The sequence below is a fragment of the Azolla caroliniana genome, unplaced genomic scaffold, assembly GCF_043228905.1.
Source record: "Azolla caroliniana isolate FFs.n. ecotype wild unplaced genomic scaffold, voAzoCaro1.0.p SCAF_18, whole genome shotgun sequence".
Lineage (NCBI taxonomy): Eukaryota > Viridiplantae > Streptophyta > Polypodiopsida > Salviniales > Salviniaceae > Azolla > Azolla caroliniana.
Genome location: NW_028230453.1, coordinates 3,880,949 through 3,902,576, shown reverse-complemented (window position 1 = coordinate 3,902,576; position 21,628 = coordinate 3,880,949). Strand labels below are relative to the sequence as shown.

Below are 21,628 nucleotides of genomic sequence, written 5' to 3'. Positions count from 1 at the left end.
TAGAACTTTTGTAAAGACAATTTGGTCTTTAATTTTGATATATTATAGATCTATGAGCCTTCAATTGCCTTTACATGTACATACATAATGATAGTGGACCTCCACATATTCATTTGTGTTTTTGTCCCAATGTAATAGATATTTTATTATCATAGAACAATTGAACATGTACTTGTAAAGTAACTCTAAGGCCTTTTCACACAAACATCTACTTCCACATGGCTTCATAGTTTATGCACTAGCTTTAGTTATATCTAAAGAAAATGTCGGCCACTTCTTCGACATCCATGGCACAAATGCATTGCCTAATGAACACAATGTCCACTTGTGCTCCCTAAATATCAACTTTATACTTCTCGATGGAATAACTATACTAAAGTTCTCTAAAATTGCTACTTGAATTGATGTATTTGCTCGTTCTTGACATCGAGGAAAACTTTATTCAATTCTCAAATAGATAAGCAATTTTGAAGTTTTTTTCATAAACACATTTATTTATTTTTCAAAATCACATTTTCAATTGCTCCTCTTTTCAAACCATATGATCGTGTTGGCATTGGAAACATAATAGCAAGCATCAAGTAACAAATGCTTGGTGTCCCATGTAGGTGGGAAGTTGGAACCCCCCCCCCCCCCCCCCCCCCCAAAATGAGTTTATAATGATGAAATTGGGCCATTGACATCAACACTTAACCCACCACTTTGAAGGCCTAGACATCATCTTCTTTTATAGGAAGATATGTGTATGTATATTTATCTTACCACCTTGAGGGGCTTCTTTCTTTAGAGAGAATAACTCAACCCTTGTGCGAATGATCCTTACTTGCATATACCAAAAATAATGTCTACCTATGATAAATTGCTATATGTGTAATGCATAATACATGGAATATAGGGTATTATGAATTTAGTCATAGGTTAGCAATTCTACTACTTTTTCTAAGATAACGGGGAAAAAATTAACCTCAGGAGATTCCACATTGATATTGTGGTAGAATGATGTTAACATCCCCCACAATAAGATCCAAACAAGAGATTGTTGAGTGATCGTATTTTGATCTAGATTTGCATATGTAAACATTGGTGATGACTCAAGGCACATATTCAATTGTACATGTGAAATCGTTAATGCAAATTCCCTCGAGAGGGATACTATGATGTTGGAACAAATTGCTTCCAAAACAGAGGTTGATTTCCCATTAGTTAGGAGAGCTTTTTTTTACAGAAATATACAACGGCTGCACATCTTACGACAAATGTATTGGTCATGTTGTTTGTGAAAGAGACTACCTATACTCACCTTATATCTATAGGGAGGTGTTTGGGGGGAGGGGTGTGATGTGGGTATATGTTGTGAAATGCAAGTTATTACTTTCATTAAACTCTTGTTGTATTTCAATACAAAAGTAACCTTTTACCGGAGGCGAAAAAATGTTTTTCAAAAAAGCTAAAGAACTTATGCACTCTTCATTAAACGATTTAGCAATTGGTAAAGTTTGGCTTGAAGGCAAATTGGGGAGTTATGATTGATCAGGGATGTATATGTCAAAGTGATTAAGTTGTCCCATGCTTGTAATGTCAATCTGCATCAGACTTAATGGTTAAAAATGTCTATTTACAAAATAATTGTGGTCAAATATATATTGTAACCCAATACCATATCATGTGCATTTTTATCATCTTGATAATTCTTATTTTTCGTCTTATCATATCAATAGTTATTCTATCATGATGATAATAAAAAAACAGATATTTTTATCAAAGGAAAATGAGAGAGAGAGAGAGAGAGAGAGAGAGAGAGAGAGAGAGAGAGAGAGAGAGAGAGAGATTCCTTAAGGGTGTCAACCATGAAGTTATGTGTAACCAACCCGAAACGTACAATCTTTGCATTAGTGGGGACTATTCAAAATATATATCTAAACACATAACTTGTATTAACAAGGGCATGGAGTCACCTTTCTAATATGACATACATGATACTCATTTTCATTTACCACGCCACATATTGGGTGCAATCAAGTACCCCACATTGAAAATCAAGATTGTAGTCTTGATACAAGCACGAAGGAGCCCATCAAAGCCTCATTAGATTGTCAAGGGCTCCAGAGTCCATAAGGAGGATCAAGATCACAATCTTGCATGCTTTAGTGGAGATGCTCAAGCATCATCAAAGCCTCACAAGTCCAACAATTGGCACATAATATAGTGCGAGCTTAACAATTGTTTACATTTTTGGGTTATGCTAACACTTGTTTGCAGTACAATTCTAATTTCAATTGTTTAGTTGTTTCTGCCCCAACATTTAAGCTTATCTAGAAAATGGGTCAATATTTGGAAACATATCCATTTGTAGATTGGAGCTTCAGGACAAGGAATTCAAGGAAGAGTTCTCTATGTTGATGTTGGCCCATTCTTTTTGTAGACATGGATTTCATGGTGAAAAGGTTTCAACAAAGATAATACAAAAAAATGCAAATGTTATAGAAAGTGATATCAAAGGTAATAATAATTAACGTGTCTCTTTCTTCATAGATAATAATGGTGCCATTCTCATGAGTAAAGTTGGTGAGTTTGATAGTGATTGCATAGGAAAAATGTATACTCAAGAGAGAGAAACAAACAAAAATAAATAGGGGATGAACATTCGGATTAGACATTAACTTATCTAGTAGACTTTTGGGAGAGTGTCGACATGTGAGAAACATGTGTCTGTGTGTGTGTAGTATTTTAAATGCAAAAACACTTATAATGAGATATTTTGAGGGAGAATACTTGTTTGGATAAGCATCATAGAGAATAAGATAAGGATATCCAATATAAGGTGGGGTTAAATTTTGGAAACAGTATAGGTTTTAAAGAAAGGGAAAATATTAGTAAAGGGATAGCCAATGTCTCACCAACATTTTATAATAACATCATGAACGTACAATATTCAAGGTCGTTAAATTTTTGTCTCACATTCAAGGATATGGCAGGGAAAGGCTAGATAGATGTAGAAAACTGCACATTTTAACTTAACAAGTTGTTACCTTTGATTAGTTAAATTATCGATGAGTGTTTTATGCATCCACAAGAGTGCGCCTACTAATCGGTATAGTTCATTTTTCTCCCATTTTTGAAAACTAAGAATCTCGATGTTGATATTGTTAGAAAATTAGGGACTTGTAGATTTCTTAGAACCAATGTGAGTGTAAAACATATCGCAAATGTAGTTGGAACTTGAGACAAGGTAGTTGCGACGTGGCATACAAATTGAAAACCTTTTTGTTCAGACGTGGATAAATAAATATTCGTAAACATACGCGGAAAGTGGGGGCACACTAATTTACGAAGACAAAGAAATGTAATGTGGACGCAAGGAGAATAATTGTTGGCATATGCGGCGAGAGATCTTGGAATACCTTGTCTTTTTTAATTATTACACAAAAGGCAAATGTGTAAGAAGTTATTGTTCAAGGCTAAATAAGTTATTGCATTAGAAAAACAAAAAGGGGAGAGGATAAAAATGATGAAAAGAGAAAAGCTTTTATTCGCGCATTGACACGAAGAAGTCGGTGTTGAGTGTGAGTGAGTATGTGTGTATGCGTGTTGGGTGGGGTGGGGTGGTTTGAACTTTGAAAAAATGTGAAAAGGACTCCACTAGAGAAAAGAAACATTTTGATTTGTACATTTCATGCGAACATGTAGAGGAGTATACGTGTTGTTTGGGGGTAGGGGGGGGGGGGGATTGGTCGGACAAATGTGAAAAGAGCTCAACCGTGTAAAGATCATGTGTATAAATAGAGTGAGATATGTAGTTGTATATATTACAAGTCTTTATCAACTCCTAATCATAAACACATAAATCTTTTGCTCTTCTTGTTGTGAGGACAAACTCCACTCAATTCTCTTCTCTTTCATTCATTCATTTGAGCATGGATTTCTATGTGGTATCAGAGGACTTCAAGTCGGACTGCCCTGTCGAGTTGACGGTGTCACAAAATGCACTAAGCGCAAGTGGGGAGGGCTTCACGATCTCGGACGAGAATGACAATGTCATCTTCAAGATGGATGGGCATGCCCTCAGCATCCGTGACCGATGCACCCTCCTCGATTGTGATGATAACCCCATCCTCACTGCACGCAAGAAGGTAAATTTTACATATACACAATATTCTTTTCATTTTTGCTACTTCTTTTTTGTTTTTGTTTCTAAATCCTTGTATCTCCTTTGAGATGAGTGGTTTCCATCTTGATCTAACGTAATCCACTCCTATTGGATGTACACAATTAATTAATGATCTTCCCTCACATGGATTTTGGTTTTCTCTTCATTCCTCAATACACACAAAGGAAGAAAAAACTCTTCTCATGATTGGCCCAAATTTGATTCTTTTTAAACCTAAATTCCTTTTTAACATCTCAAAGATCTTTAATTTGATTCTCCTTTTGCTTTTTTGCTTTTCTCAATTCTAGTTTCTTATACAATTAAGTGACAATCGAATTGGATCTCTCTCATTTGCTTTTTCAACTTTCTCAAATTCTCTTCAGAATGGCTAAATAGGTCTCTTTCATTTTCTTTTTGGGTCGTTCAAATCCAATTTCTTATACAATCTTGATCGATTGAATCAATTCTCTCTCATTTGGGCCTTCCCTATAAAATAATTTTTTTAAATAGATTTGTGTTTATCGTGGGTACATCATTCTCCTCATGGACTCTTAATGAATAACCTTCTTTTAGCTTTTTCCTTTGTCTAACTTCTATATGTGTATCTTCTCTATGAATATAGCTCATTTCTATTCATGAGAGGTGGGAAGTCGCAAGAGGTGGAGATTTTGATGACGAAAACTTGATTTTTTCCGTCAAGAAGAGCTCATTAGTCCAATTCAAGACTCACCTCGAGGTCTACTTAAATGGTTGTGATGGCGACGATGGGGAACCCGACTTTGATGTGAAGGGTAATTTCTTCTCAAGAGAAGTCGACATTTTCCACAAAGATCAACGCATAGCAGAGGTACTGCACTAATCTATCTATCTATTTGTATGATGTATGTATGTATGTGCACTAGGTGTATGTATGTATGTTCTTAGTAGTCAACATGGTTGGCTCTTTTTATCATAATGCCATTATCAATTTTGTAACTAATATAGTTTTTCTTGTCTTTGTCTACCAATAAAGCTCAAACGAAAACACTCAATTGGTGATGCACTCCTTGACAAGCACACCTTTACCGTTTGTGTCGAGCCCAATGTGGACCAAGCCTTCATCGCGACACTTGTTATCATAATGGACCGTATTCATGAGGATTAGGTTCCTTTGTTGAATGATGATTACAACAATATTGTGTAGCTTTATGCACAAATATGTGATAATTTGGTTTATCACATTGTCATCATAAATGGCTCTTCTTTTCATGAGCCTAAGTTTATCTTGATGCAATATGAATATATTTTTATAATTTCTAGTGTGTCTCGTGCACTTGTGGAAATTTGTGTCCTTATCCTTAATTCTCTTAAACAAGAAAAGGGATCATAGAATTGTAACAAAGAATATATTGTTTTTTTCTTGTTATGGTGGTTCCCCTTCACCTTCCATGCCACAAAATGAGACTCAACAACGCAACAAAGTGTATTCACGATTTCTACACATTACAAAAAGCAAAACAATAATGCATGCTGTAACACGCCGCACTAACTTTTGACGCCTACTTTTAACTTTGCAAATGCAATGTTAAGATCAACATGGATTGTCGACTACATTAGTATTAGCATCCGTCTTTCTTCTACGCGCATACTACATTGCAATCTCTCTCTCTCTCTCTCTCTCTCTCTCTCTCTCTCTCTCTCTCAATTTTAAGAAAAATACATTCTTATAAGAGTCTCTTTTTGTGATGTGAATGTATGATGAGTTGTGAGAGATGTATGGTATCATGTTTAAACATCTTACATAAGTTAAAATAAAATACAAAATTGTTTTCTTCTTTGCATGGTTGGTTTCAAAAGGCTTATTTTTTCTTCACTAGCTTACATTCTCTTCAATGGGCTCGAATGAGAAGACTTGTCGACTATGCGTATTTGGAGCTAAATAAATTTGTGAATCTGAGCATAACAGTCTAATGCAATGATCCACCTTCCATCAAATTTTAAAAGGGACTTCAATTTTAATGTTTGATGTTTTCATGTACACATTTTTCTATAAGGCACTCTAACAATCTATATTAATAAAATTCTAGAACATTGAGGGTCACTAATAAACTCCACACAAACTATGCAAATTTCACTTTAGCCCCATAAGTCAATTTCTCAAGCATTGAGAGTGACTAATAAACTCCACACACAAACTATTAGAAAATATTTTACATTAGTTCCATAAGTCAAAATTTAAAACATAAAGAGTCACTAGTAAACTATTCACGAGTTTTCTAGTGGTAAGGTCATAGTTCTTGTGTTCAAATCAGTAGATATATCCATCTCAAGTATCTCTGTCTATCTCTAAAAACAAGAATATTAAAATAACATGGCAATACAAGAAAATCCTTGATGTTCCACAACAATAGAGTGGGTGGACCTTGTTGTCCCTACTACAACACAACTCTCTCTCTCTCTCTCTCTCTCTCTCTCCAATGTGAGGCTAGGTGTTGGGGCACATGCGATGAGAGTAGTCAACTATGCACACTTTGCCGAAACATCGCACCTGCTTTCGAGGTTGTTGAAAGGGGATGACCAATATCAATATTCTATTATGTACCATCATTGCCTCTTGAACATTGCTTGCCTCATACAACATCAAACTCAAATGTAACACTCCCCACATTGCTGATCCCCATGAAAATAAGCAACCAACATTGATTGTTAAAAATAACGAAAGAACTTTATTCCATACTTGTTGAGCCAAGGAACATGACCAAAGGGCATGCTTGGTAGTCTCTTGCGCTTTGTGGCAAAAGTCACATTGTCGAAGATTAGGTGTTACATTCCCTTTCAATGAGTGACCAACTGGTAAGGCCATATGCACTAATAGCCATCTGAAGAGAATAAATTTACTTGGCCCCTTGAATGACCAAATCCATTTCCAGTAGGTTTTCAAATGCAAAGTTGAGACAACCCAAGTGGTTCAATGTTTCTGAGATGCTGGTATCCTTGCATTTCGAGAAAGCAATAGTGCTCTTCCAAGTTTTACTGAGTTTTACAATAACGTTGTGGGCATTATGGAAATGTCGATGCAACCGATGTTATGATGCGACATATCAGTGTCTCTCAAATGTCTTGCATGAGATATGGGAGAACTTGGTGGCAGTAGTCTGCGACCAGTATGACAACATGCAGGGTTCACCAGAGATTGTGAACAAGAGAAAGAAGAAGCTCCTTCACTTATGGAAAAAGTTACCCCTATTCTCTGAGTCAACTCAAGGGCCTCAATGGAACTATCAACTTCCTTGGACCCTTTCTTGATTAACAGTGAAGCATGGCAGAATGAAAAATAAATAAAAATTTACCTTTTACAAAGTTCTACCTTTGGTCTTAGGATTATTGCATATCATTGTACATGAAAATTGTAAGATTTTGGGCACATAAGCTTAAGCTGTAGCATTCACATGTTTTTCTTAATACTAATGAGGAAAATCTTTGAAGAAAAAAAAAAGTTTGGGGGTTTGAGTATCACACTTTGATACAATGCTTTTCCAAATGTATCATGTGAAAATGTAATGTTTTTTTGTCTCATATGTCATATTTGACCGTCAAAGACGACAATACAAATCCCTCCTCTCTCTCAAATAATGGATTTCATTATGAAAGAAAAACACCAACATGAATAGCTTACTACAAACTATAGAACTCTAGGGATCTAAATGATAGGAAACCAATCCCATCCTACACACCGATTTAGATGTTGAATATGATGACATGTCACCTTGCACAATTGGCTCTCTTCATGGTTGAGATTTTGTGACTTCTCTAACACTCTCAATTGCCACAATAATTCCTTTTGAGTTTGCAACATATTTCCTCACCCCACACACATTTCGTATGTGCACAATGACAAATAGTCTTTTCTTTCTATGAGTTAATGTGTTCGTATGGCGAGAAAACATGTTTATAAAAATAGAATGATTATAATCATGAGGGTTCACACCAATATATGTTGCCTTGATGTAGAAAAGTTAGTTTATCGCAACACCGTTTTCGAATTTCCAATGTTCATTAGTACTGGTCGCTAGAAACTCAAACTTTAATCATGTTAACCATTCGATAATACAAGTTAATAGGATTTAGATGCGTCAATAACATGTTTGAACTTTGTAAGACTATGACCCATACAAAAAGATAGGTTGGTGCCTTAATCATGTGTTGTCATTTCGCTTTTAAGTTAGGTAAGATGCATTATGCCAGTGTTAGGGTTTTACTATATAACTATTCCTTCACCAAGAAATTGAAACAATGTTTGATGAAGACATAAAGTGTAAGACACATTAATTCTTTCTTTCCAATAATATATCACATATAATACAATATCATGAGCTTTTGGCAACAAGGGATTCCTAATACTCTTTAACTAAGAATGGCAAATATGGAGGATTGCATCCAAAAGAAAGCTAGATGTGACGGTAGCACAATGCTTGCTCAACCTACAATAGGGACCCAACAACACACTATCCAACCACAAATGTCTAGGGAAGGTGGTCTTATTCTCTAAAACCTTCTACAATTTTTTTAACCAATGAGGAGCTCTACTAGGCATGCCCAATGAGGATAGGGAGCTACCTCTAAAGAAAATCTAATTCTCGTGGTAAAACTATGTGTTGTTCCCCTTCAACAAGTTTCACGTAATCTCATTGTTGAACCTTGATAGAGACTCACAAACACCCATGAACTGCAAGTGTTTGAGGAATGTCACCTTCATTCAATAAAATTTTGGTCAATTATAGTAGTAAATAATGTTTAAAAAGGAGATATGGGAGTTTTAGTATATTCCTTAGTAGGTGTAGTGGGGGATAGAGAGTTGTCTCCAAAGCAACGTGAGGTGTTACAATAGTAGTAGAGTCGATTGCTTGGCCTAGAGGGAGGGATTAAATTGTTGACACTAGAATAAGGATGTTAATAACACTCTACGGCACCATGAGTTTTTGAAAAACATACCCCATTCAATAAAACCTTAGTCAATTTTTGGGATTTGACAATAGTTGTAACTAATCTATGCCCAGATTCAACATCCAAATCAAGGGTCAGGAAGAAACATCCACATAAGTTTATTTCTTGTGACCTAAAATTGTATCAACCTAGGAAGAAATATAGGCTCGGAGGAAAACAATGTGCAATAGACGACTGTTTGTGAATTGTTTCTTCACTTTTAATGCATGAAATGCGCATGTGTGATCATACATTGACACTCACAATCAAACACTAACTGCCACAAACAAAAAATGATGCTTAGTGTGGTCCTTGTATTACATGATTTTGACTCATACTCAAGTAGAATGCATATCATGCATAATGTTATGCGAGATGGCACGCATGGCAAGGCTACAATGCTCTTGAAAATATCAACATAGTATTATAAATTAATATTTCAACAGAGACTACAGATTTACATACTATTCATTATCTATTCTATGCATATATGCATATATATTTTTCCACACTAATAAAACTGAACCACCCAAGGCTGGGGATGATTAGGTTCAACATCAATAGTGAGAATTGAAATGAAATGATCCAAAGGTAGTGTAAATATCTTCTTGTCCTCCCCTAGGCATTGTATGAGAAAACAAAATGTCATTTAATATGCATGCTCCATTGACAATTCACCATACAAATTGTAGTAATACATCACAATGGGTCATCTCGCACAACAAAACCTTCCACATAAGAGGTCAAAAACTTCCTCATGGAAGCACATCTCATAAGTTTCATCACTGACTTTGGCACATGCTTTGTGATATTTCATACAATGGATATTGTGTCGCTTATTTGACGAAAGGTTCACAAAATTCTCCTCAATAAATGATAAATCACAAATTATCGTGCTATTAGAGAAAGGAGGTACAATCGCAAGGAAATATGCTTCGGTTTTGGAGAAAGGGGACAACCCATTCAGCATAAACTTCGGCAACCCTAAAAAAGGGTAGGATTCGGTACTTATTCTTCATTCTATACATGTAGCACCTGGATACGATTTAAACTTCTCGGCATTTGGATTGCAACAAGACCATCTAATTGTTGTCACCCATTGGTCAGTGGATCTAGAAACCAAAATGGAGTTCTCTTTAGTATACCATTATGAAGCCATTTCATTTGAAAGCATTACACGGTAAATCATGACAGCAAGGTATTTTTTAAATTTGTTTTGACGGGTCAATATTTCGAAATATCCAAGCATTCAAGGTTTTTTTTGCATAGAAAAAAAAGAATTTTTGGTCATATTTGAAACACTTAATTATTCAAGATCTGATAATGCTCAATTTTGACATGCATTAAGTCATATCAACAAGGGGCGAAGCACAATATTATGCCATTTCCAAGGGCCAGTATCATTTTATTTGAAATAACTCATATTACTAGTGAAATCGCAGCATGAGGTGAAAAACCCACAAATGGAAGTTCATGTACAGAATGTCATGTTGACCATAGGATCTTAAAAGCACTAAAAGAAACCCCAAATGCAGGTCATGTAGCCTTGGACCACCACCACACAAACATTGGCTAAGGTACATGTTAACAAACAAAATGGGATATTTTATCAATCACACGAGTTATTGTTACTTCACAGTAAGTGTCAAAAAACTAATGCCCAATGTTTTGGTATCAAGGCTGAAACAGCATCAACTTAGACCACAGTCTATGTGAGAGCAGAAATGGAAAAATCCAAGTTATATTACAGAAAACCTTAAGGTGGTGCATGGGATTGACATGAAATAAAGCATGAGGAACCAGGAATATATTAACACAATCTATGTCAACAAAGAGAATGCCTGGCAAATAGTCTGATTACTCTTGCAATCTTTTGAAGAAATTGAAATTTTTATTACAAAAAAGCATATTCCAACACTAAATGCCCCTGGAAATCATTTTGATTTGAAAGAAAACCCTCTTATTTAATAATTCGATGTCCTAATATCGCAAAACTAGCCTATACCCATTAAATATGTTGGTAAGATTTTAAGCATATTTAGATTTTTATCTTGATTCTAACAGGATGGTTGACCTATAGACCTTGAGAGTTTATGGAACAATCAAACTATCACACAGAGTGAATAAAAAAGTTCAAAACATTTTTATCATGCATTGACTTTTGTTTCGTTCTTTCTCCTGCTTGTTTATAACTTTTGTGGAATCCACTAATCTTCATGGCTGATATTAGCACTTACATATGGGGAACCTACTAAGGACGAATCTATAGAAGAAGAAGACGAGTCAGGCTTAGAGATAGCATGGAAAGGCTTAATATTTCCCAGGCTTATATATGAGAAAAAATAATCCCATTCAATCGAGAAGGTTGATGGTATCACTGCTTTGGCTGATATAAGACTCAAGAGGGATACAAATTAAAATTGAAAACATTCATTTTTATCCAGCTATCATGATAATTCAATTCCTTCATCACCAATGAATTTCAAATGCTTGGTTTTCTAGAAAGAATCTATTTAATTTTTCCATTTTAACAAGTAGCTCTTTAAAAAGGAGAACTACATTTCAAGGTTAGTTGTTTTATATTAAATACATTTCAGTTAACATGTGCGATTATTTTATTCTGGAAATGCTATATATCTATGGTGCATGAATCGTTACTCTAAACCCTAGACTCGAGAGCCCTAAATCTTAAACCCATGTGAGAGAAAAATGTAAAAATCAAGAGATAAAGAGACATGAGCACCTCAAATCTAGAACAAATGAAAGCACATCTCACTCAATCTCACAAACATGTGGCGAAAATTAGTTTAAGATTGCTTTCTCTTTTTTTCATTGGTGAAATGAATGGTTTGTCTATCATATTGTATTATCATTCAATATATAAGCTCGGTAAGAAGAATCCAAATATACAGAGTTTGAGGAAATGTTTATGCTTTTTTAAACATTTACTGCATGTTTTTATTTGGGATAATAATAAACCTATGATTACCACTTCATTACTGTAATTTCTACTTATCAAAGTTGTGGGCTTAGTTTTCGGGTTCAGAGATGGTAAAAAAAGGTATTAGACTATTAAAAACACACTTCAGATCACCATTCTAAGAAGAAATGGGGCTCCTAATCATCCCTCAAATCTAGTGTTTCAAAAACAAGTAGCAAAAATAGAAATATGGTTGACATTATACACCACAATATAGATAGGTACACACATTGAAACTTTGATTGCATTTATTTACATGTAAAACATAATACCTGGCTTTGTTGTAGAAACCATGAGGTTTGTAATCATTTAATAAGAGTAGGTTAGAGTAGCTCTTGCAAAACTTGGCCCCTGTGAAAATTAAATATGAAATCCTAAACAAGTGACTGAAGAAACCTTACTAAATTAATTTATTTCTAAGAAAGAAGAGAATAACTTACAGCTATATACTTACAAATATTAATTGTAAATGTGGTTGGGACTGATTTGAGTCCTTTGTAAATCCATTGTCCGGGAAGAAAAATGATATGTTATTTGTACAGGTACTTCTTAATTAATCTTCAAGTTTAAGATCCGAGAAATAATCTATGGGAGCAATGACTGGTATATCTGAAAATTTACAAATCTGTTTTGACTTCAAAATTTTGCTTGATAAGGAGTTATGGATATATGATATCAATCCTACCATAGAGTGTGTTTTCTCTTATACTTCAAAATGTCAGAAAAAGAACAGAAAAGTGGGTACATGCAAATTTGCTCAAAAAGGAGCAAGGATATATAGATTCAACCTCTGCCATATATGGGTATTTTTATGATTCGAAAATAAGCTCTTAATCCAAAAAGATTAAAATCGTATACAAGTGGATACATGCATTTTGATCAAGAGGTAAACATATAAAGATACTCTACGACTAGGAAATAAGCTCCTATATTCAAAAAAATTCAAACAATTTCAAAACAAAAGGCACACAAGTGATACATGCCTTTGAATCATATGGTGATATCTCATTCTTCAAAAAGAGCTTTCCGAGGAAGGATGTGATTGTGGGTCTGAAATAGGAGTTCTTCAATCTCTACTTTTGCATTCTTGAAAAGGTAAATACTTCTGGTGATCTTGTTTTCAGAGAAAACTTCGACTTCAGATAGAAAAACAGCAATAACAGGTCTGTGATCCGACACAAAAAGTTCCTCGCGCTTATACAATAGTTGTTGTAGTCCTTTACCATGCCATAGTATGCGATCACACCTGCTCAACTTTCAGGGATCTGAGTTCAATCTTTGAGATAAAAGAGAGATTATTTATATATAATCACAATGTGATATGAGCTACTCGTAACTATTCCATCTTCAAACACAAAATATCATATAAAGTTAGTGGTGTAATAAAAGTATTTAGAACGTGATACTGATTATACCAACTGTTCATAACATTTAAGGGTTAAAAAGTAGCAACAATTAATGGATAGCTTCACATATTGGAAACATCCTCCTAAGACTGTTCATGACATTTTAACGGTTAAAAGTAGCAACAATTTATGTATAGCTTCACATTTTGTCTGGGCTAGAAGTGAAACATGGAAACAATAACAGATATACTGGAATGAAAGAAACATCTTTCAGTCAAGCGCATACCAGGCTGGTGAACGCCGCTTATCTCCAGGTTTTGCATGTTGTCCAGCATATTGATTAGAATCGACCTCATATTTGTATGTTGGGGGGAAATCTATGGGACCTTCAAACCATCCATCAAATGTTCCACCTTTCCTCATTTCGTTTTTGAGCTGCAATAGAGAAACAAAAACAAAATGGCATACATCACATGTCAGATATCTGGAACACTTTTGTTGCTTATTTAGCTACTCTAACGATTAAATAAAATTGATAGATGAACTCAAATAGAATCTGGCCTTGTACTTTTAACTCTACACATTGATTCCGAGCTAAAGGAAAAAGCTATCTTAAAAGTGTTCTTTAGGTATTATCAAACATACTAGTTTTATCCCCAAGCAAGTATTCATGCTAACCCACTTGCCTGATCCTTCAGGAAAAGGGCTGTCCAATCCTCTCTTGCTATGAGAAACCGTGTTTCGCTGTCTGAAAGGTTGAGTCGGTAGTTCAGATCTCCGAGAAAGAATATCTGGCTGTCAAATTGACGAAGGAAAGAAGATTTTTAACCGCTATGACACAAATTACTAGTTCATGCATGGATGAATAAATTCAATAAGAAGATAGATACTGTCATGAGCATACACTTAGCTATACATTATTGGGGATAAGTTAAAGCTACAAATGGCCGAAGGTCTATGTTGAGGCCATATCCGTCTTGACTGCGGGCAAACAAAAGCCATCCAATAGCTAATATGCCTACTCAACACTTACATCAACCCCCCTAATAATATAGTTAGGGGAATAGATCTCCACAATATATAAATGCTTGTTAGGAGTGTGGTACGATATATCCATAATCATGCTCTTCTATATGCAAATGTCCCATTCAAGATGCAGCATATGTCAGATCACAAATATGATTTCCTTCAATCAGAACCTAGAAGAAATATAAGAAATGAGGCTATTTCAACATACTCATGCTCCCATATGGTTTTTGGAAAAGCTGTATGATCTGCTTTGGATGATGAGAATCGTGTACGTTTTAATATTTCCTTAACATCCGCATTCCTTCGTAGTTCATCACCTTCCTTGTCTCCAGATGTTAGATGAGTGCACACAAAACAGAAGCTGGTCTCATGAAGCACCATACTCACAGAGACAGAACCCTGGGATCCACAAGTTGATTTTTCACTACGTGGAATCTATACCCCATATCTTATTTGTTTTTAACATAAAAATAAAATGCAATATGTATAGCATGTCCTATGAGAGCCAGGAATTTTACATTCATGATTTCGTATGATGTTACCTCCAAAGCTCTATGAGCTGGAATTGACCCCACAAACTACTCTAATGAGAAGATGAAAAAGCTACACCAGTGCTAAACAAGACTATTAAAAAGAGATGTTAAACACAGTATACAACATACAATACATGAGAGCAGTATTTAGACATGCCACAAAGAGGGAATGAAAGCTGTATTAACATCTATTAAAGGCCAAAATGATCTATGAGGGCAACAAAGAGGTTTACCTCATTCATTATAAACTCAATGCTAGTTGCAATTAACAATTGGCAACGCGAAACCTCGGCTTAACGGCTTAATGGTTTAAATGGTTTGGTTCGGTTTCAACCGTTAGAAACCACAGTTTAAACGGTTTAACAGTTTTTTATTTTTTAAATTTTATAAAATTTGTAAAAAGAAAATTTTAAATTAAAAAATTTTGTTTTTAAACAATCTTTTCATTTTTAGAACTTATTCTCACATTTTAGGAACATCTTTAAAATTTTAAAATTTTAAAATTTGACCTAAGCTGAAAACCAAAACCGAATCACAAAACCGTGGTTTTAACGGTTTCGTGGTTCGGTTCAGGTTTCAAAAAAAATTCATGGTTCGGTTTTGACCCTCTCAAACCGAACCGAACCGTTGCCGATTGTTAGTTACAATAATCCACCCCTAATAAAACCCATATTACCATTATCAAAAACAAAAAAACAGGGTGATTTGTTCCAACATTGTTAGCACATGCCAGTGATGATACATAAGAGACACAGATGAAGATAGAGAGAAATGATGTCTACTAAAGGCCACAATGACCTATGAGGGCAACTAAGAGGTTTGCATCATTGCTAAATAAAGATGAAAACTTCAATTCTAGTTCCAATATTCAATCCCTAATAAAACCCATATTACCATTACCCAAAACAAAAAAAGACAGTGATTTGTTCCAACATTGTTAGCACATACCAGTGATGATACATAAGAGACACATACAGAGATAGAGAGATGGATACCTTATTTCCCATACAGCCCATTATGCCAAGGCCAACAGATGAGACTGTCAGATTGTGTATGAACCGATGCAACTTCCTTCGAACCCATACTGAGATGTGTATCCCGACCATTTGTTTGCTAGCAACTCGGACATAGCGTCCCCTCTTCTTGATAGGATTAGGGTGGATCGGCAGAACCCTAGATGTTGATGAAAATGAAAATCCACAAGCCCTTGCATCATCATTGATCAACACAGAATCATGTGGGCGATCACACAAAGAGAGCCAATCCATGGTCGCTTCATTTTCACTCTTCTTTTGATGTTGTACACCAATTCGCTCAGTGCATCTATAAAATTCCACTAAATTTGGCTTTCCAAGACTCATATCTTGATAACCCTCCATTCTTTTTGATTCTAGAGGGGCATTATCTACCTCCACATAGCTAGTTTCTTCATCAATCAGGATGTGTTCCGCACCACTCTTTCCATTTCCGACAAATATATCGTATATCTCGGATTTGATATGTCTCGATGGTGAAGGGGGGGCACTATAAGAAGTCATATGGTCCTTCAATCTTGACTTATTTAAAGTTTCCCGGATGAGTGCTTGCCATTGCACTGTCGGACCATTGTCTTCATTAACAAAGATATTGCTTGCATTCAAGGGAACAATTTCCTGGAAACTGTGAACATAAGGATGAGTATTCATTAGCATAACATTCATGTATGTTTCCAAGGTGTATGACCAAGAAGCCCTTATATGTCAATTCCTCATAAATAAAATGCATTGTTGGCCTATCCAATATATTAACAGCCTCTTTAACACATAAAACCCTTCTCTTCAAGTACAAAATGAGTAAAGAAAAAAGGGATTCCAATCCTTCATTTATCCCTACACAATATACTATATATGCTTATAATATAACCAAAGGCCCAACATTGTTACATAAAAAGAATGAAAGAATGTATATGTATGTATGTATGGATGTATCTATAGATAGATAGATAGATATAGATATCCTACCCGAGTACATAGATATCAGCAGGATTATTCATTTGAAGCCAGTCTTGCAATTCTAGTTGTGTCGGTGGTTCTCTTCCTCCAACATTCCATGTGCCAACACCTATCCTGCAATAGAAACATTCCATGCAAATTCATTAGAATCAGTACGAAAATATAGGTTTAGAATAAATATAGAATAAGATGTTTGCATACAGGAATTCCTCCTTATGGGTGTACTCCCTTTTCAATGTTGCGGATTGCCCTCTTCTCACGGGCAAATAGTTTTTTCTTAATGGTTTATCTGCACGCATCAAATTATATATATTAAATGTATGTATGTATGTATGTATGTATGTATGTATGTATGTATGTATGTATGTATGTATATATTATATACTATATGTTAGAGAAAAGGAGTTACGCTTGTTTTCCTTCTGCATATATCGATTTTGTGAACTCACTCACTCTCTACATAAACATATAGTATAGAATCCTACAGGAATGCAACATGAAAAAAAAAAATTCTATGTTTTTAGCTCTCTAAAGAAATTTCTAAAGCAATACTTCTTTTACATGTCAGAGGAGAGAAGTTTTCTCTTATTTGGCAGGTTACATGGATAACCTAGCTCATCTGGTGTTTGTGAACATCAACATGGCATTTCCAATGGTAGTGAAAAGGAAACAAAAACTCGATCTTGGTTTATTTTCTAATGGGATGCATCATTGAGCACTTCAACTTTCTTCACATGATTTAGACAGAGAGATAGCATGATTTAGACTTCTTTTTTTCACATGTTGCAAAACTTTCTTCAACAGGCATTTAGGTAAATGGTCTACATCTTTACCAACATAATCTCAGCATCTTAAGGTAAATCCTAATAAGAGGGGAAAAGTAAATTGAAGATAACGAATTTTATATATGTATACAGACAGATATAGTCCAAATCGATTGTTTCGTTTGAATTTTCTTATTCAGTTCATTCATGAGCATGAGACGATTATATTTTTAATGTGTTTTACCTTGAGAATATTTGGGGTATTCTTCCTCTTCAACTCCCTCTCCCTCTTCATCTTCATCTTCATCTTCATCTTCCTCTTCCTCTTCCTCTTCCTCCTCTTCATCTGCACTGAACTCATCTTCAATTGGTTTGTTGTTGTTGTTGAACCATTTCTTCCTTACCATGTGTGGCCACAATAACTGCAAACAAGAAAAAAACAAAAAAATAATCTCATGACAAAACACAAAAAGAAAACATAAATGTTTCACAACCAGAGTTTGTTTGTTTGAATTGAAATCTAATGCAATAAATTTAACAGCATGAATTTCTTTACCTTCGACATTTTGCTTCTATCTCTCTCTTTCTCTGCAAATGAAGGCATCACTCTCTTTCTCTGCAAATGAAGGCAACCCAAATCAATTGAATTCACAATTTCTATATGTACATATGTACATACATACACACACACACAGATTCTATGTATATACATATATACATACAAATGTATGTACACACACAAACACATACAGATTCTATGTATATACATATGTACACACACAAACACATACAGATTCTATGTATATATATACATATACATATGTACATACACAAAGATATTATGCACTCAGTTATACAAGCCATGTACATATATATATGTACACAGTATATACATAATGAGGGAGAGGGAGAGACATGAGATGGCTGCTTCAAGCATTTGCAGACCGCGAGGTTGTGAGTTCGAAGCGTGGATGATGCCGTATGTGGTCTCAGAAAGAAGCGATATTATTATTAGAATAATGATCGAACCGTCAATTTGGAGAAGGAAAATATATATGTGGATTCGTCTGCGGGGTTGACCTTCCTGTCGGTGTAATCGCCTGAATAGGTAGTAGGTGTCTTGGTGGTCATTACTTTGGTTCCATTCGATGCAAAGATTTATTAAGACTAATGGTGTATTGGTTGCAACAAAGATGTATGCAAGGAAGTATGTGAATCCGAAGCCATGACCTTCTGTCTGTCGATAACTTAAATAGGTTAAAGCTAGTGGTCGTTTCGCATTATGGATTTTGAATCCATGAAGTTCGATACCCTAAATAGGTCACTACTGGGGTAGGCTCATTGGATTACGGGTTTGAACCCCAAGATATCAATAGCCTCAATGGGCCACTTCTAGGGTGGGGTCATTTGTGTAAGGATGCGAAACCACGGTATTGATGGCCTCTATAGCCTACTCCTAGGGTAGGTATATGCCAATCACGAAAACGAGAAGAAGAAGAAAAAAAAATGCATTTTAAAATAAGATAGTTGTGAAAAAGAAGATGGAAAATGGGGACAATTTTAATAAAGAAACCTTTTTAAGGAAAAGAAATATGTACATATGTGCTTTGCCTTTTTTGCTTTTGCTTTTTTTAGTGATTTAATGGCAAATCACAATAATGGTCATTAGTCTAAGCATCCTCGTATTTTAAGCACGATCATGTCCCATCACACTTACTCAATTCCCTTTCTTTCTTCGCTTATTATTGCCTTTGAAACATCAATAGATCGAGGCCTGACAAGTTTCAAAGCTTGCCGTTTATCTCACACAAGGCCGTTATATCCATATACTTGTAGATAGATAGATACGTACATACATACATAGAATCAAATGTCGAATATCTTCAAGTTATCTTGCTTATTTAATCATCCAATGTCGATACAAATGGTCATTGCGAACCTTGTTTCTAAATCAACGTTCTAACTCCCTATACACCTAAATGCGCCTAATTTTGTTGTGAAGTGCATTGACCTACAAAGTCTAAAACAAGGCCGGTATTTGTTATTTTAATATTAATGGTCCACTTTTCTCTTTTGAATTTGTGTTTTGGTTTATATGCGAGGCAAAAGAGTGATTCATAATGTCCTAATGTAAAACATGCAAGCTTTTTACTTTCAATTTATATGTTTATTAATCGCCATCTTTTCAAGCTACTCAGAGGCTTGCTCCAATTCATCAACATTTTACTATACATGCACTCGCTACATTACCTTGGAAACATTCTTCCCCCATTAACAAAAAGATTGATTCCAAACGTCAAATAGTAAAACCACTATGCTTATATTCTCTTAGATGGATCATGGTTTCCTTTTTCTTGTATTTCTTTTTTTTTTCCAAAAATGGTTTCCTTTTTCCTTCAATGTAATTCAACATTGCCAAGAAATACTATATAATACAATCATGAAGCCTTTTAAGAGATGCATTGGACGGAGTCTAATGCAAAGATACATCCGAAAAAGTTGTTTCTTTTGTTCCCCTTAGGAAAATCTCTCTCTAATGCATCATTGCATTGCAGTCACTGGAAAGCCGCGTCTTCGACATGAATTGTCATTGTTTACATGGATGGGATTTATTAAAAACCATTCATGCTAAGTGTGCTTTTCAAATGAAAAGTTTGTAGTCTCTATTACGTTCACTATTAATAATTAAGAACCACCTTAAAAAGATATTCTCAACAATGTGCTCCACTTACCTTTTAAAATATTATAGATGTTGTGTATATCTATAATAGACTAATCTATTTCCATTGTTTATGTATAATCATGAGGACATCGCATATCATTTCTTAAGCGCAATTTGCGTTGGTCTTCAATCTCTAGAGAATGACAAATATTCAACATTTGCAAAACATTTGTGTCTTCAATGCAACACTTTAAAGGTTATATTGTAAAATATGATAAAATGAAGAATTTAGAGCGTCAGATTGTGAAAACTATTATTCTTGTGGTTATCGATGTTGCCCTCATTTAAAATCTATTGAGGAGTTGGATTTCAAGCTCATCAAATCTTGATGCGCTCCATTTAAAGTCAGATACACTATTGTTATGTCGTGAAAAACATATAATGTTTATAATATCTATACTTTATAAAATTTGTTCCTCAAAGAAATTCAAAAGGGCAATAGTTGCAATACTGTTATCAATAGGGTTTATGATACCTCTAAGACAGAATATGCGCATCGGGAAACTTGCAAACCACATTTCGGGTCGGGGTAGATCTCTTGCCATATGAAGTTTCATCATCGCAATGTATTTGTGATAAGACAGTTTAGTCTTGGAGTGATGTGATTTATGTGGTGGTGTATAGGGCGTCTTTGCTTATTGAGAATGTTTATTTTCTTATAAGACTAAACAAATGTGTCGATTCAACTGATATGACATAAAACGTAGTTAGTTTAAGTTAGAATACAAATAAAATGACACCAAACTACATTAATTAATTTCTAGTACATTCGAACGGTTATTTTAAATAATCAATCAAATGACTTGGCCTTGATCAATATTCCTCAAAGCAAGAGACTGCAACAATAACTCAAACAAAACTTCGCCAATAATGTAATCGTTGAAGTGATAAAGACAACAAACGAGAAAAATGTTGCAATGTTTTTTTGGAGTGATTGAATGTTATGTGCACTTAAATCACTGGACTTCTATGTTGAATGATAAAATTTTAATATGTTCTAAGATATCTTTGACGCTCAAATGGGAATGCAATTATAGTACACCTCAATAGTGAGTAGAAAACATTGTTTTTGTTGCCTTGCATTCTTAGCTCCAACAAGTGTGACCTGACTACCGCACAACTATGTATAAACACAAATGCATCCTTGCATGATT

The 21,628-nt window shown here is 34.9% G+C and overlaps 2 protein-coding genes across 2 annotated transcripts; one reads left to right on the top strand and one right to left on the bottom strand.

The window, feature by feature from the left end:
* The first annotated feature begins 3,820 nt into the window (after nt 1–3,820).
* On the top strand, nt 3,821–5,443 carry LOC147852133 (protein LURP-one-related 15-like). The gene is made up of 3 exons (XM_087334311.1): nt 3,821–4,130; nt 4,770–4,994; nt 5,160–5,443. The coding sequence occupies exons 1-3, from the start codon at nt 3,915–3,917 to the stop codon at nt 5,289–5,291; spliced, it is 573 nt and encodes a 190-aa protein (XP_087190437.1). The 5' UTR covers nt 3,821–3,914; the 3' UTR covers nt 5,292–5,443.
* A 4,311-nt stretch (nt 5,444–9,754) lies between these two features.
* Nucleotides 9,755–18,785, bottom strand: LOC147852132 (type I inositol polyphosphate 5-phosphatase 4-like). Its single transcript, XM_087333955.1, has 12 exons — nt 18,668–18,785; nt 18,309–18,340; nt 17,997–18,174; nt 17,190–17,277; nt 16,998–17,102; nt 15,993–16,656; nt 14,673–14,863; nt 14,122–14,230; nt 13,722–13,870; nt 12,544–13,335; nt 12,362–12,440; nt 9,755–10,221 (listed from the first exon to the last, which is right to left on the bottom strand). Exons 2-10 carry the CDS (start codon nt 18,315–18,317, stop codon nt 13,095–13,097), a joined length of 1,734 nt encoding a protein of 577 aa, XP_087190081.1. The 5' UTR covers nt 18,318–18,340; nt 18,668–18,785; the 3' UTR covers nt 9,755–10,221; nt 12,362–12,440; nt 12,544–13,094.
* Nucleotides 18,786–21,628: the final 2,843 nt, after the last annotated feature.

Bases quoted from the DNA above. Each gene is read 5' to 3' on its own strand.
- LOC147852133 (XM_087334311.1), top strand. From the start codon at position 3,915: ATGGATTTCTATGTGGTATCAGAGGACTTCAAGTCGGACTGCCCTGTC. The intron at 4,131-4,769 runs GTAAATTTTACA...CTATGAATATAG, and splicing joins TCCTCACTGCACGCAAGAAG to CTCATTTCTATTCATGAGAG. The intron at 4,995-5,159 runs GTACTGCACTAA...CTACCAATAAAG, and splicing joins AAGATCAACGCATAGCAGAG to CTCAAACGAAAACACTCAAT.
- LOC147852132 (XM_087333955.1), bottom strand. The intron at 17,278-17,996 runs GTAAAACACATT...TGATGCGTGCAG, and splicing joins ATACCCCAAATATTCTCAAG to ATAAACCATTAAGAAAAAAC. The intron at 13,336-13,721 runs GTATGCGCTTGA...AAAGTTGAGCAG, and splicing joins AAGCGGCGTTCACCAGCCTG to GTGTGATCGCATACTATGGC.